Raw genomic sequence first — 15,264 nt, 5'->3', positions numbered from 1 at the left:
CCAGAGATCTCTTAAACTTTCCTCACTTTTTAAAATTCTTTTTCTTTTGGTATTCTAATTGGATGTTTTCCACTACCTCGTCTTCCAACTCTCTGTTTTGATACTTCTTTTCATCTACTCTGCTATTGATTTCTTCTGATGTGTTCTGAATTTCAGTTATTGTATTCTTAATTTCTGACTGGTTCTTCTTTATGGTTACTATGTCTTTTTTTTATATATATTTAGTATCTCTCTGTTGAAGTTCTCACTGAGATCATCTATTTTCCCCTTAAATTCATTGAGCATTCTTATAACTGGTGTTTTGAACTCTGTCTTTGGCAGGTTGCTTGCCTGCATTTCATTTAGTACGTTTGTCTCTTGTTTCATTTGCAGAATGTTTCTTTATTATCTCATTTTGCCTGTCTGTGTTCATTTTTATGTATTGAGAAGATTTGTTATGTCTCTGGGCTTTGACCAGGTGACCTTATGTAGTAGGTATCCTGTGTGGCCCAGTGGTGTGATCTCCCTCATCCCATGCACCAGGGGCTCTGGGCATGTTCCTTGTGTGGTTATGTGTGTTCTCCTGTTGTTGCTAAGCCAAGATTGCTGTTAGCATGTAACTGGATGGAAATGACTTGCAGGTTGACTGGCTATCAGGATTGGCCATGCCCACAGGGTATGAACTACTGTGGGGATATTGACCCCATGAAGTGGGATTTGTCCCAGAAGTCTCATGTACCTATTGAGACCACCCTTTAGTTGTGCCACTTATGGGGCTAGTCAGGTGGTGCTCTGTTGTGGTCTGACACTAGTCATCAAGTACGTTGGTTCTATGCCCTCTTAGGAGATGCTCATATGTAGACCAAAGCAGCCACTGCCTTGATTGCTCAGGGCTACCTGTTAGGAGCTACTGAACAATCCACAGTGGTTGATTCCTATACTGGATCTGGAGGCGAGTAGGAGAGACCAACCTGTGAGCTGAGATCATTTACTCCCCATTATAGGGCCTGGGTGGCTTAGCAAAAGGACCAATGCATCTCAAGGTCTGGGACTGCCTGTCGGCTGCCTGTCTGACTCCACAGCTGGAAGAGCCTTTGGGTGTTATGCAAGTTGGGTGTGGTGGGGACTCAGGGAGTCACTGGGGTAAAGTGAGTTTCACCTAGCCATTGCAGAGTAGGTTTTCATGCCTATGCTGAATGTGCAGCTTGTAAAAGTTTCAGATTGCAGCAAGGCCAGCCACTGTTTGTCTGGGATCCTCAGACCCCTGTGATCCACTCGAGAGGTATTGCAGCTCAGTCTGGCACCAGCAGTCTGCCACCAAAAGTCTCCCCTGAAATGTGTGGGTCTTGTGAGCTGATAGCTGCTTACCGCCAATGAATGTGTGATCTAGGGAAGGCACAAGGTGAGGCTGGCTTCCCAGCAATGGGCTACCATGGGCAATTTGTGGACTGAGTGGGGTGGGGCCCCAAGGAGACATGGGGTGGAGCGGGTGATCTCTCTGGACCAGTGCAGTTTCAGAATTAGCTGTGCAGGGGCAAGATTCAACTCAGGCAAGGTGGTGCCCACCTGTAGACTGCTCAAGAGGGGGCCCAACAGAGGACCAAGGACAGCTGTCCTTCCGGGCCTTTCCTGGCCCCACACAACTCAGCCTTTCCTTGTATGTCTCTTGTGCCTCCCAAGTCCCTGATCCTTCACTGGAGCCCAAGGTGAGTGTCTGCATGTGAGTGAGTCTGTGCATGGGCCCTTTAAGGGAACGTCTGCATTTTCAGGTTCCTTCCATCTGACCCAGATAGCAAGAGTCCTGAGTGGTTTTTACAGTCAGATTTTGTGGAAACTCCTCTTTCCAGGACTGGAAACTTGGCCTGGGGATTCCCTGTGTAGGGCTAGAGACCATCATTCCTCTGCAGTCACACTCTCCCTTTTGTGGGCATGGGAGCAGCCTGCTTCACATCTTCACCCCTCCTACTGTTCTCCATGTGTCTTTTCCTTTATATCCTCAGATGTGTGTGTTATTATCAGCTAGTCTTCAGATGGTTCTCCAAGTTGTTTGTTTTATAATTTGATTATAATTTTAATGCAGTCGTGGAAGCAGGTGAACTGTGCTTTTACCTGGCCTGCCATCTTGTCCGGAACTCCTCATAATTTTTAGATGTTTACATAAACACATGAGATCAATGGACTACATATTTACATAAATCATATTATATCACATTTATCATTTTGCAACTTGCATTTTCACTCTGTATTAAATTTTTAGACCTCTTCAAAATGAGATATATAAATCATTGGTTTATTGCCCTTAAATACTAAATATTATTCCATCATATGAATATACAACATTTTGTTTATTTATTTTCATCATCGACAGGCATTTGAATTATTTCTAATTTGTTCTGTTATAAATAATACTGCAGCGAACATTGTTTTATGTTCCACCTCATAGACTCGAGTGAAATTTTCTATAGTGTATATATTTTAAATAGAATTGCTGTACCAATTTTTAATTTTATCTGGTCCTGCTGAATTACTCTCCAGAGTAGTTAATCAGTGTATATTCCTACTGGCAATGAATGAGAAGATAGGAGCTTTGTTTTCTTTCATCGCTATAGTACTTATTACTGTGAGACTTAAAAGTTTGCCAATATGATGAGTGGAAAAATTGTATCTTGTTTTAATTTGCATTGTCCTTAGTACTAGTAAATCTGACCAGTTTTTCTTTTCTTTATTGACCATTCAGGTTTTCTCTTCTTTGATTTGCCCGACATTTTAATCCATTTTTTTTTTATTTACAGAGAGACATATATATTCTAGATACTAATATTTTATTGTAGATGTTACAAATATCTTCTACCAGCAGTGATTTAAAAAGTAAAATGTAAAAGTTTAATTCTTGCCATAGGTGATTAGGAAGTTTGGCAAGGACTTAAAGATTTGAGAGGGTTTGTAGTTCTAAAGATTCAGATTCACCCAAATTTTCCTACTCTCGTTTTAGGCATATTCCATAATCTAGATGGAAAACATAATAAAACATTTTAAAAATTGTTTTACCTATGTTTGTATGATCTCTTACTATACTATGGATATATTGCTTTAGTTTCAAGGAGAGTTCTTTATTCTTGAGAAGATAGTGTGAAAATTTAAGACATTGTCTTGTCTACTTCTGTTACATGATAATTGTACTTTTCTGAATTCTGCTTCTAAGCATAATATTCAGAGACTAAGTGTGTATATCACTACTGAAAAGATCACATGGACTTCATTTTGATAAAAGCCAATTCAAAGACACAGTAGTTAAAATCTTGATTTGTAGTAGTTTTCCTAAACATCCAGCCATGGAAGTCCCATGAAAAGGCATAGTTGGCAAAACCATTCTTTTCCTAGATTCTTTTCCATGTCTTGAGTTTATAAATGGACACTGAGTTGAAAAGTAATTAAATGCTAGGCATAGAATAATGATTTCAAGACAGAACTCAAGCCACACAGTTTTTGGTTTGATTACAATTGGAAATAAAACAAAATATCTATTTTACTCTTGGTTACAAAACTCTAATGTTTTGCTCAGTCAGAAGTATTTGCTGAAAGGTAGTTTCTTCCAGTAATTTTAGGACAAACTGTCATTAAATTGTCAACAGCCCAAATTGAGATTAAAAGTACCAAGAAATATTGTAATATAGCAACCTAAGTTTCATATTTGAATTTTAGGCTTTTTAAGCAATGAAGTGTAACAGAAACATTAACAGAGAGAAATATGGCCTCTTAACGGAGGAAATATAGTAGATCTGTGGAAGGACAGCCCCTATACCCCCACCCCATATGTTCTGCCTCGAGCATTGAATAGATGCCATATTTAGAACACTGTCACTGTGTCTCATTTATCACACAAGGATTACAGGAGACCTTAAATGCCAAATGGAGAAACACATGGTGACTCTAGTATACGAATTTTAATCTAATTTCTGACTCTTTTATATTGTTGCAGCATCCTACATATCTAAGGATGTAGTATCTAGAAAGTCTTATCTACTTTTTAAAACATTTTTCATAGTGGCTGGACCCAATACCCTTGAATCATTTTTAAATATCATATATTTTCCTTGGAGCTGGAGTGAAGTATGCTACTTGAAAACTGTGTCTACCTTAGGGACAGAGCTTCTGATTTCACACCATTCAGAACTCTTTATATAAGTCTCCACTGAAAGCTGCTTAATCAAACATCTCAAATGTCAGAAATGGGGTTTAAAGGGTTTTCCTAGCAAGTAGGTCTAATCTCCTACTTAGTTTTTATTCCTATAATGTAGATAATCTCTTTGGAGAAAAGGCCTGCTCCTAGCAGGGCAAATATATCCCATAGAATGTATTTCCTATTCCAGAAAGAAAAATCTACTTTAATGAAATTTACTTTTTCATGAAGCTTGGAAAGGTTGTAAGCTTAGGATTTTGATCCTAGCAGATGTTCTTTTTTGGATATTAAAAAAAAAAAAAAGTAGCATTTGATTCAGAAGTCTCAATAAGAATTACAGTGGTGATGCTTTTTGCTATAAGAAGCCACTCTCTGAATGTGACATACTGGTCATCAGTTTTGAGTGACAACTGACTTCACGGCTATCATTCTTTCTTCCTGCCTTAGCCCCCATGGATATAGAGTTAGGGAAAGAGAACAGTTAGTAGGCTAGGTCACACCATATATAGAGTTTTAGGGTTAAAAGCTGTTTGTATACAATAAAACTCATCATAGATATATTTTATATCATTTTCTTATAGGCCTTGGAATAGCAAAGTTTTGTTGGTAACCTTTATAGTCTAAATTTTAGCAGGATTTTTCAATGTTCTTGTTAAACTTAGCCAGAACCCCAGTTGCACGGTCTGCAAGGGCTTGTATCCTTCCATATGGTCACTTCATCCTTTGGAGTCTCTCTGTCTCCATGCCAGTGGGCTCATATAAACCAGCCCGGTTTTTCCTATCCACCCTGAGGGCAAAGTTCAGCCTCTTCCCTGATTTCTATAGAAATCTACTGACAGTAAGCATTTAATCCATGGGAATGACTGGAAGAAGGCCTGTGACAGAAATCTAAGTCTGCATCATTTCCTGTCTTCAACCTTTCTTTTTTCCTTCTTCTTCCTGTGGTTCAGCATAGTAAACAAACAACCCTTTGTCTCAGAGCCCTTCCACTTATACTGAGGGCCCTCAAAGCTTTGTATTCTACCCTACACTCACCAGTATATTCTCTTAACACAGACAACTCTTGAATCCTAAAAAAAGTCTAAGTCAATAATATTTTCTCCAAACCTAGATCCCGAGGACACATGTTTGGTAAACGAAGATATTTAGTGTTTGGCGTTTCACACTGACATTTATTTGCTTTTATCATTCAGGCTTCCAGTGACAACAGCATTGCTGCCTCTCCGGAGTGCCACTATACACCTTTGCCTTCTGCTTCCAGGGAACTCACCAGTCACCGAGGTAGGAACTCAGTTTTTTATTGTTCTCAGTGGTTGCAGGGAGGAACGCTTGGCTGTGCACAACTCTGGGCTCATGACTGATGCCTCGGCACTTTAGAAGGAACAAAGTGCTTTTCAAGTCCTTGATGAGAAAACCATACTTGTCAAGCCTACTGATTTTAACTCATATTAAACAGAATTTAGTGGCAATCTACCGAGAAGGCAAATAAATCCATGGTATAATATAATTTTGTAATTTTTTTTCTTTAAATAAAGATATTATAGTACTTACAAATTACTAAGTAGATTATTACCTCCAGCGAAAGGAATATTGAGAAACTCACTAATATTTGTAAAAGTGTCATTGTTGGGGAGTATAATAATTGAAATCTGTAATTTAAGAATGAATGAACTCTACATTACGGCTTAAAGAAATTTCAATTTACCTGCAAACATTGAAGAGAATGAACATGTAGTTTTCCCTGAATTTTCTGATTCTTGAAACCTTAATTTGGCTTACCCAGTTTTTCAAAAGTCTTGAATTCTTATTGCCATCTCTAGAGTCAGTATGGAATATAATTTTAAAATGCCTTATCCCTAAGCTGGCAGCTTAAGCCAAGGACTATGTGATCACCTTTGTTGGAATTGGTTAGGACAGGAAGAGGCCAAGCAGTATAACTTGTTTACTCCATTTTATCCTGGATATGTCTACAGCCACGTTTCCTAATTGTGAACCTACCTTCCAAGGGTAAGTAAGAGCAGGCTTAGATTAAGGGTGTTATGTACTTTAAACATCATTTCCACAAGCAGGAAATTCCCCTTGTACATTCAAGGGACACTGAATAAGGACTATTCCAGCTTCACCATCCCCACTATATTGCATAGTTGGTAGGTAGAATGAAAAGCTGTACACATGCCCAGAAAATGGTGGAACTGGTCCTCTGAGAAGACATGTGGCCTCTGGGCAAAAATGATCAAGAGAGTAATGCAGCATTCCAGTTGTCTGTGACTTGGGCTTGTACTATATCTTTGATGAGTGGGCACAATAGAACTTTTCTACATTTAAATATATGTTGGTTCAATTAGGGGTCAGTTGTGATTCTGTTCATTAAGTGTCAATTGTATGAAAATCAATTTTGTTCGAAAACGGGTAGAATAAATAGCTGCCAACAGGTTATATTTTGAGAGGCATGAATAGGCTCCTTCACTAAATGTCCTTTTGAAGATTTTGAGTATATATCCTGTTAGAGTCTTTTCTTTAATTCCCCTAGGCAAATAATGATAACTATACTTAGAATGAATAACAAATTAACCCTAGCATCATATCCTCATAGGTTTATTTATTGGTTTCTTGTATATGAATAAAGGTAATTTTACTGTATAGCCTATTGAATACATTGCATAGGAACTGAAGTCTCAGAGCCCTCAAGCTTACTTATTAAAGTTGACCTGCCCATGAAATTAAGAGTGCACAACAAAAGGATGTGATCAGATAAATGTTAATCATTGATAAGACAAAGATCATCTGTCATTGTAACAGTAAAATAACAAATCTGAACCTTGAAGAGATTGACTATCAGATAATAAGTTCTGAAGATATATTATATGAGTAATATTTGGAATATGGAAAAATATGTAAGGTGGTTAAAATGAAAATAGGTGCCCTTGGATGACATCAGAAATTATTCTTTAAAGAGAGACAACAATGGATGTCTATTTTACTGAGGAACTGTCTTTAACATTTAATGCACTTGTTTCATGATCAGTGCTAAGGACTTGGATGGTGAGAAAAGCAAGTCAGCATCATGAAGTGATGGCCGGGTCTTTTGGGCCCATGTTCATGAGGAGACCAGTAAAGAAAGAGGCAAACAAGCTCATTAAGTCTGAATTATTATTGAACCGGTCTATGTAGGGAAAAGATGAGGCAGATATATTTTAGCTTGGCATGAATCATATAATGATCAATAAGGAAAGCCATAGTTTTTGGGACCAAGAATGAAACCACTTAGGTCATCTTATTTTTTTACGTTTCAGTTAAACAAATTATTCTAAATTTCTGATCATGTAAATTGCAAACTATTTGATCCCCATTTGTTAATACCCTCATGGAAACAGGTTACAAAAATTTATCCAGAGAGGTACTTTCACACTGTGAAGGCAAATTACATCAATTCTCTCAAGTGAAATCCTCCATGATGTCTGAAACTTGCTCTATAAAATCTTAAGTGGAAGTTCTCTTTGCAAATAATTTTTGATTCATCCAGTTCCCAATCTCTTTTCATTCCGCACCAACAACTACAAAAACTGGTAGGCAGTAGTTCATGTGAAAATTGCTATTTTTCTGTACATGCCATTTTCCCTTGTCCTTTTATGTAACTTCAATGTCGAGTATGATAGGCCCAAGATTCATGTCCTAAGGACTCTAGATTCAAATGCAAAGAAAGTCTTGGCCCAGAATAATAATCAGAGATAAGGGACTCCATTTTTCCATCTGTAATTTTCAGATAATCTATACATCATAGGGAGATTAATGCACAGTACTTTATGTTTCCTACATGAAATTTTTTCTGATATTATCGGTTTTGATTTTTCCCCTTCTAGAAGTACTTGTATGTTTCTATTTCCTTAGTGCAATTGTTCATATTCTGCTTTGCGTGATAGAGGTCAGGTAAATGTCCACCTTGAACTTCTCATAAGTGAAAGCTCTCTGAGGTGCCATAGAGATTTGAACCCTTTTCTTTCACACCATTGACTCCTATGCATTCTTCAGGTATCAGCTTAAGTATCACGGCTCTAAGGAGGATTCTCTGATCCCACCCAATACATTCATATTAGGTCAGTTTTAACTTTTCAAGAACTTTCTTCCTAGACAGGTTATAAGCTTTTGCGGGGAGGGGAGGAGATTGTATCTGTTTGCTAACCACTGTATCTGTTGTGCCTGTCACAGGCCTCCTACTTAATTGGATCACAGTAAATATTTGTTTAGTAAATGATGAGTGATAGAAACCCAGGGGAAAGTTAGTAACTTAAATACCTCTGTGAAGTAACTTGATTACATCCTTCGGGGGTGAGCACATACTGAAAGACAAGGCCGGCCTTGTAGACCTTAGAATTCAACTCTGTTGCTTTTAGAAACCCCACTTATCATGGTTGGAAGCCATATCTATTGATTCATTGCTGGGCAGTATTTGGCCACATTGCATAACTTTCAAGTTGATAAATATTTTCATGTCATAGTTTTCAGACTCTGACGTTTTGATGGTAGGAACGGAATAGGATAAATTGAAGCAACTAATGGAACTGTTTTACTAGGACAGAAGCTCTCAAAGAAGGGACAGAGATCTCAGTGGACCGTAGTATCAATATGGTTTTAGAACAGTCCACCCGAAATCTCTCTGAGAGTTCTGCTCTAGGTCTGCACATGTCTTCAGAGTGTGGGGGACATTGGGTTGTGTCAGTGATCTTAGCTGTTACCTAGTGGCATTGTACGTACTATATCTTCAGTGGGTATTCACAGTATGAAGAATATTGAAATGCTTGTTGGGGAAATGTCTCAAAATATGTTACGTGTATAGGACATAAGCCTGCATGACGCATATTGCCACTATTTATCTGGTAGATGTTAGAAGTAGAAGTTACATTGTGTCTTTTGGGGAAGACATTTTTATTTAAAGCATAGACCATGTAATCCTCAAGACAACCATGTAATTTAGGGAGGGTAAATATTACTATTCCCATTTAACAGAGGAAGACACCAAGAATTTCTAGGGGAGACTAAGTCACTAAGCAATAGGGGCAAGGAAAAAAATTAAAGCTCTGTGTCCTTGATTCCCAGGTCACCCCTGACATTTGTCCTTCACACAGAACATATGAAGCAAATGCAGGGCTAACTACAGCATTGTGCTGGAGGGAAGAGGAAGGAAAGTACAGGGAGAGGCACAGGCTGGAGATGTCCACTGCCAGGGGTAAATTTCCAAAGCCTGTACTAAGGCTGCAGAGAAATACAGCATTCTTGCCTATTTCTGTCTAAAGAATTCCTTGTTACTCCCCTCCCCAACTGTTCTTTTAAATTACAGAGATATTAATTCTGGAACAGAGGAAATTTGAAAAACCAAAGGGGAAAATGCTATGGTATCAGTCTGAATTCAGGCAGAGAAAATAGAAGACACACTCCATATTCAAATTATGAGGAGTTTTAATGTAAGGAATGAGAGACTTATGTAATCTGAAAGAAACTGAGTCATGGAAGCTGCACCTAGAGTCTCAGCCTCAGCACTGAGTCTGATCATTCTCAAGAGCTTGCTGAAGTTTCTGGGCATCTCAGGTACCCCTGGGAATCTCCTACTGACTTTCCGATTGGCAGTACCACTGTGAGTGAGTCTCAAGAAATTCATACTGCTTTAAACATTAGGTCTATCCATGCATTGCCCTGCCCCTCCTTCCCTCCAGATCATACTATAGTGTCTCTCTTTGGCTCACTCTAACCTGGCACCACGCGCCAAGGGAGTTCTGGGAAAGGTAGTTTCTAATTCTTTCTCTGAGTTGCAGAGAAGACCTTAGAAGATGGTGGTTAAAACAGACAATTTGGCACATCTCCAATAATCCTATGTCACCAACAGCTATCATACTGAGGGTTCCATTCCACTTTGTTTGCACACACATTTTGAAAAGTAATTACCAGCCCAGTGAACACGTCTGAGTTATTATTTCTTTCCTGATGTTTATATAGTCTTGAAGATGTGCCATAGTTAGCTTGTCATATCAAGCATTGGACTTTAAATGTATAAAAGAAAGAAAGCAAGAAACTAAGAGGAAACCTAGTAGGAGCACTTGCGTGGAGATCATAACCACTCTGCTCTGCTCATCCTTAGCAGTCTTACCATTACTTTTATTGACACAATTGTTAGGTGCTCATCCTCTTTTCCAACCAGGGCCTTGGTCTATTTGTGTTTGAAATTGATTGCTGGGACTGTCACAAAGTGATTTACATAGCAACTTATCATAATTAGTTACCATTTGCAGCTTCTTTTAATGGGAGTTGCATTTTATGCTTAGCAATTGATTTTTCCGTATATCTCCATGAAGCAGCTCAATGTGTGCCATCAAAAAAAGAAGAAAAATAAAGAAAAACTGCAGGTGTTTTTTTATTTTTATTTTTCAACAGTTTTAGCCTGAAATATCATAAAGTACAGTTTCACAGAAGCCATAAGTACAAAGTATTTTGCTTCACCTATTTAAATAAGCCAAAGTGAAATGAATGGGGAGGGAGGCAATTACATGGCTGCATGTGAAGATGTGGCAATGTAGAAAAAGATGTTTGGGATGGGGAGATGTTGGCCAGTAAAACTGCATGCCACTAGCAGAATATTTTCCGAAGGGCTCAAGATGGGGCTGCTTGATAACCAAACTGTTCATCACAATTTGTGCTAGGCTTACAGGATTTGGAGGCAATCTGTCTCTTTCAGCCAATTTATGAAGGATTATTTTATGTTTTATATTTCCACCATCTTGCCATGTCAACCCACAGGAAATGTGAAAGCCAAGTAGGTTTGATCATTGTAAACAAAATATACATAAAATGAAAGTAAAGATCCAAGGAAAATAGATGCATTTATTTAGGCTATCTTAATAGTTTAACATCAAGGAATCTTTTTACCTATTGCTTGTTGGTTCTCATTAACCATTTAAGAAGATGGAATAAGCAATCTTATAGTTTTGGTGACTTTAACAGGTAAGTATCACCTGTGATCAGACTCTATGACTAAGGCAGCCTGCTTATTTGTTGCCTTCTATCTTCTAGAATATTTTGATTATAGTTGACCCTTAAGCAACACAGGGATTAGGGGTACCAACCCCCTGTGCAGTCAAAAATCCACATATAACTTTTGACTTTTTCAAACCTTAATTACTAATAGACTACTGTTGACCAGAGGATTTACTGATAACATAAATAATTGATTAACATACATTTTATATATGTATTATACACTGCATTTTTGAAATAATCTGGAGAAAAAGAAATGTTATTAAGAAAATCATAAGAGAAAATACATTCACAGTGCTATATGTATTTATTAAAACAAAAACAAAAACAAAAACTCCTTATAGAAGTCGACCTGTGCATTTCAAGCCCACGTTGTTTAAGTGTCATCTGTAGTCTTTCAAGAGAGCTAACTATCAGATGATTTCTCAAAAAATATCGCCGATTCATCTTTCCCTATGGAAAGTATATTGACAGCTGTGGAATAAAGGCAGAGAGAGAGAGGGAGGGAGGAATGAAGAGGGGATGAGGGGATGGGAGGGGATAGGGCAGAAAGGAAGAGAGGAGAGGGGAGGAGACGATAGGAGAGGAGGGGAGGGGACGGAGAAAATTACATTGGCAAGGAAAGCCTCCCTGCTGAGGGGACATAGTTCATCTGTGGGTCCTGCTAAATAAGTGGCTCCATCCTCTCAGACTTCATGTTGTGGCTCTGCCTTGGCTGTGTGGGGGGAGAGTATGTTGGTTCCTTGAGCAGAGCTATTATTAGCATTTTCTAATTATGTAAAATGCTTTCCTTTGATGACATTTTCAATAGAACCCATTACTTTAGTTTTCTTTTCCTCATAATGCTTTTATGGGTTTATAATCTTGGTGGAATTCTCAGATGCTGAGAAATGCTAAAGTTTCCTTTATTTAATCGAGGTGACTAGTGATTTGACGGTAGTGGTTGACAGGTTTATTTTATCTGTGTGGCAGTGGGAGTCTATTTTCAGTATGTGCGCTCTGTTCCAAAGTAAAAGGACTTTACTAAGTGCTGAATAAATTGTACTTTCCTTTGATTCTAGACCTTGCAGAAACGGTTTAAAAACTCTAGTCTGGGTCATCAAATTCATCTCCCTGCCGCTGTGCAGGGTCAATAGCTTTATTCTGTACTGAGCTGGGCTGGGTGGATTGGAATGGAGGGTGGTGTAGATTAAAACTTCCGCATATATATAGATAGATGTGCATGTGTGCGTTTGCTGTCTGGGAAGGTGGCAGTGATGGAAGAGTAAGCCAAGTGGAATCTGAAGATGGATGAATCTGTTAGACTATTACCAAGACTGGCATGGACTTTAGCCAGAAACTTTAAACAACCTCTTTTAAGCATTTGAAATCCATAGGGGTCCATTTGCTATCCTTTTTCTCCAAGGATGATCTTTCATTTACAGTCTCCAGGATTGCTTTATTTCTACTCTTTGGGCAGAATTGTAGTGTAGTCAGACACACAGGGGCTAGGAATTTGATTCTTCTGTTCCAGAAACTAAGCAAGGAGAGAAAAATAGAATCATTCTCTCCCTTCCAACACCCAATAGTAACAAACCTTGCTTCTGTAGGATGAGTGATCAAAAGAATAACACTCTCCCCAACAGACAGTGCAAATAAAAAATGGTCATAAAAACATGCCCCTCTCTTAAAAAATGAAGCGTCCAGGATTGACAGGGTTGAAGATTCTAAATGTCTTGAAGTTTTAGAGTTATGGGCTGTTTCTTATTCCTTCCATTGGTCAAGTCTAATTCCTGAAGTGACAGGTATTGCTCTGAGCACTGTCATGAAATCCTCCAAGATGTCTTTATTTAGTATCTCCTGTGTACAAAGTATATGTTAAGGTTTGCGGAGAATTCAGAAGTAAATAGCATAGTATCTGTCTTCCTGGAATTTATGGTGTGATAAGGAGATACCAAAAATGAAGCAATGCCAACCAAACAAGGTACTATATAATTAAGAGTTGTCACTTGGTAAAAGCCGATAAAGGTGCTATAAATGTTTAGAAAAGAAGAGAATCAGGAAAGGCTAGAATAGTCTGGCATGGCTGTTTGAAAGGTATTGGTTTTGAGCTTTGAAGAACATGTAGGGCATGGGTAGGTACAGGGCAAAAGAAATATAGTCCAAAAAAAAAAAAAAAAAAAAAAAGGAAATGGGTAAAGAACAGGTAGACTGAAGGAAGAGACCCAGTTTTGAAAAAGTCAGGAATTAGGTTACTTATGTAGGGTGGGTCCTTATTACAGCTACCTTTGAACAGACAGAAGTATCTAGATTTGATTTAAAGCTATGCCACAGGATTATTAATCAGTAAGCAATATATAAGGGGAATTGGAAAGGAAAGAACCTGGACTTGAGGAGTCCACTGTAGGATGGCATTGAAGGAAATTTGTTCCAGTTTTAGAAGCTTTCAAATTCTTGATACCAGACTCTGTGGCTACAGACTATATTGCCTCCAAAGAGCATGTTTCTAGCAAAGGTAATTTAGGAAACAACTTAGTAACAGATGGGGAAGACAGCTGGGGCCCGGACACTGCCAGTGGAGTAGGGATGGAGGCGACATAAAGGGACCCTATGGCCACTACAGAGATCCTGTTTGAGGTTGCTGATGGTTTGATCCCAGGGTATTCCTGGCTTGGACATCAGAGAAAATGATCAGTTGATGCTTTTCCTCCCCATGTTACTCAAACTATTTGTGATATTGGCTTTTGAAACCAAAATTTAGAGCCTAGCATTAGCTAGGCTAATGTTGAAATAATCTAGTGTTTGATGATGAAGGCCTGGAGTTACTGGCTGGCTGGGAGAACAGACAATAAGAAAAGCAACTATTGCATTTGCTGCAGAGAAACATTCTGTAGTGAATGCAATAGACCCACATAATGACTGATTATATTTAGGGATAGAGATTTCCAGAAGGAAGGAGACTACAAGGAAGCTGGCATGGTGTGTGGAGGGGTCTCTAGCATCTCCTCTTGTGAAATTCTCTCCTACCACTCATGCATAAGCTGTAACCTTGTCTGTTAAATGGAAGAATTTTGGAATTAATGTAGTGGAGCTCATGGCAACAGAAACAGACATATATTAAACAGGCAAAGCAGCCACAAAAATTTGTTCTCTTTCTAGTCTTTGGCTCAGTGTGAGCTACATTCTTTTAAAACTAATAAGTGCCCAATGCGTTTTATTCCTAAATCTTGGGTTTCTGGAAGGAGAGGAATTTGAAGCCAATACTTTTCATCTAGATCGTTCTTCTGAGAGCTCTCAGTCCCAGCTCTTCCAACTCATTCATTTCCCTGTTTCTTGTAGAAAGCCTTACCCTGCCACAGGTTTTTCCTCATGTAGAGGTTTTACAACCTTTTTGGAACAAATAAACAAACATCTGGAATCATGTGGTACATTTAATTAAAAAGTTTGCATTTGGCCAGAAATGGTAAAATCATGAAAAATGGCCTGTCGGTGAGCTCAAGAAAGCCAAATGATGACGTCGTTGGCTGCAAGTGGATTGAAATTGAGTGAGGTGAACACCTGCTCAGTTAGCCTGCTGTCTTCCAGCTTTCCCCTTCCAGCCATTAATATTTACTGCTCTGGTTCTTTATCCATTCTAATGAAATTTTTGGTTAGGGCTGGTCGTGGGAGAAGGCTGTTATTTTTCCAATAACCTTGGATTTGTTGGGATATGTGTACTTTATAAAGGGTGTGGTTTAGGGCTTTTTGACTTTTCAGTTCTCTTAATCAGAATTCCATGTGTTTCAGGTAACTGCAGGAGCCTATTTTTGTTTCTTCAGTCACCCAATCATGTTGTGTTTTTGTTTGTTTGTTTGTTTTGTTGTTGTTGTTGTTTGAAAGGAACCCTGCACTATGTTTCTGGGAGATGCAAAAGCAAGAATCCTATAGCCTAATGGAGAGATAAGGCCCTGCACATAGAAAGCAGAGGCCGAGTTAGACATAAGAGTGAAGAGAAGGGAGAGATGAATGAAGACTGAAGGACTGGGAGGTAGCCTTGGATGAAAGTGAGAGTTGAACCAAGAAAATGGGTGGAGAAAATAGGTTGAGCAAATAGGGGTAAGGAG

At 38.6% G+C, this 15,264-nt stretch overlaps 1 protein-coding gene across 1 annotated transcript in view; it reads left to right on the top strand.

Annotated features, from left to right (window-relative positions):
- The window catches only part of LRMDA (leucine rich melanocyte differentiation associated), a 977,871-nt gene that overhangs the window by 779,290 nt on the left and 183,317 nt on the right, over positions 1–15,264 (top strand). The window contains exon 6 of the mRNA XM_036222003.1: positions 5,353–5,440. Coding sequence (XP_036077896.1) covers positions 5,353–5,440 — 88 coding nt within the window. The remainder of the gene's footprint in view (positions 1–5,352; positions 5,441–15,264) is intronic.

This window comes from Rousettus aegyptiacus, unplaced genomic scaffold (genome assembly GCF_014176215.1).
Source record: "Rousettus aegyptiacus isolate mRouAeg1 unplaced genomic scaffold, mRouAeg1.p scaffold_m13_p_6, whole genome shotgun sequence".
Lineage (NCBI taxonomy): Eukaryota > Metazoa > Chordata > Mammalia > Chiroptera > Pteropodidae > Rousettus > Rousettus aegyptiacus.
Note: the sequence above shows the minus strand (reverse complement) of the source record. Positions and strands in the feature narration are given on the sequence as shown.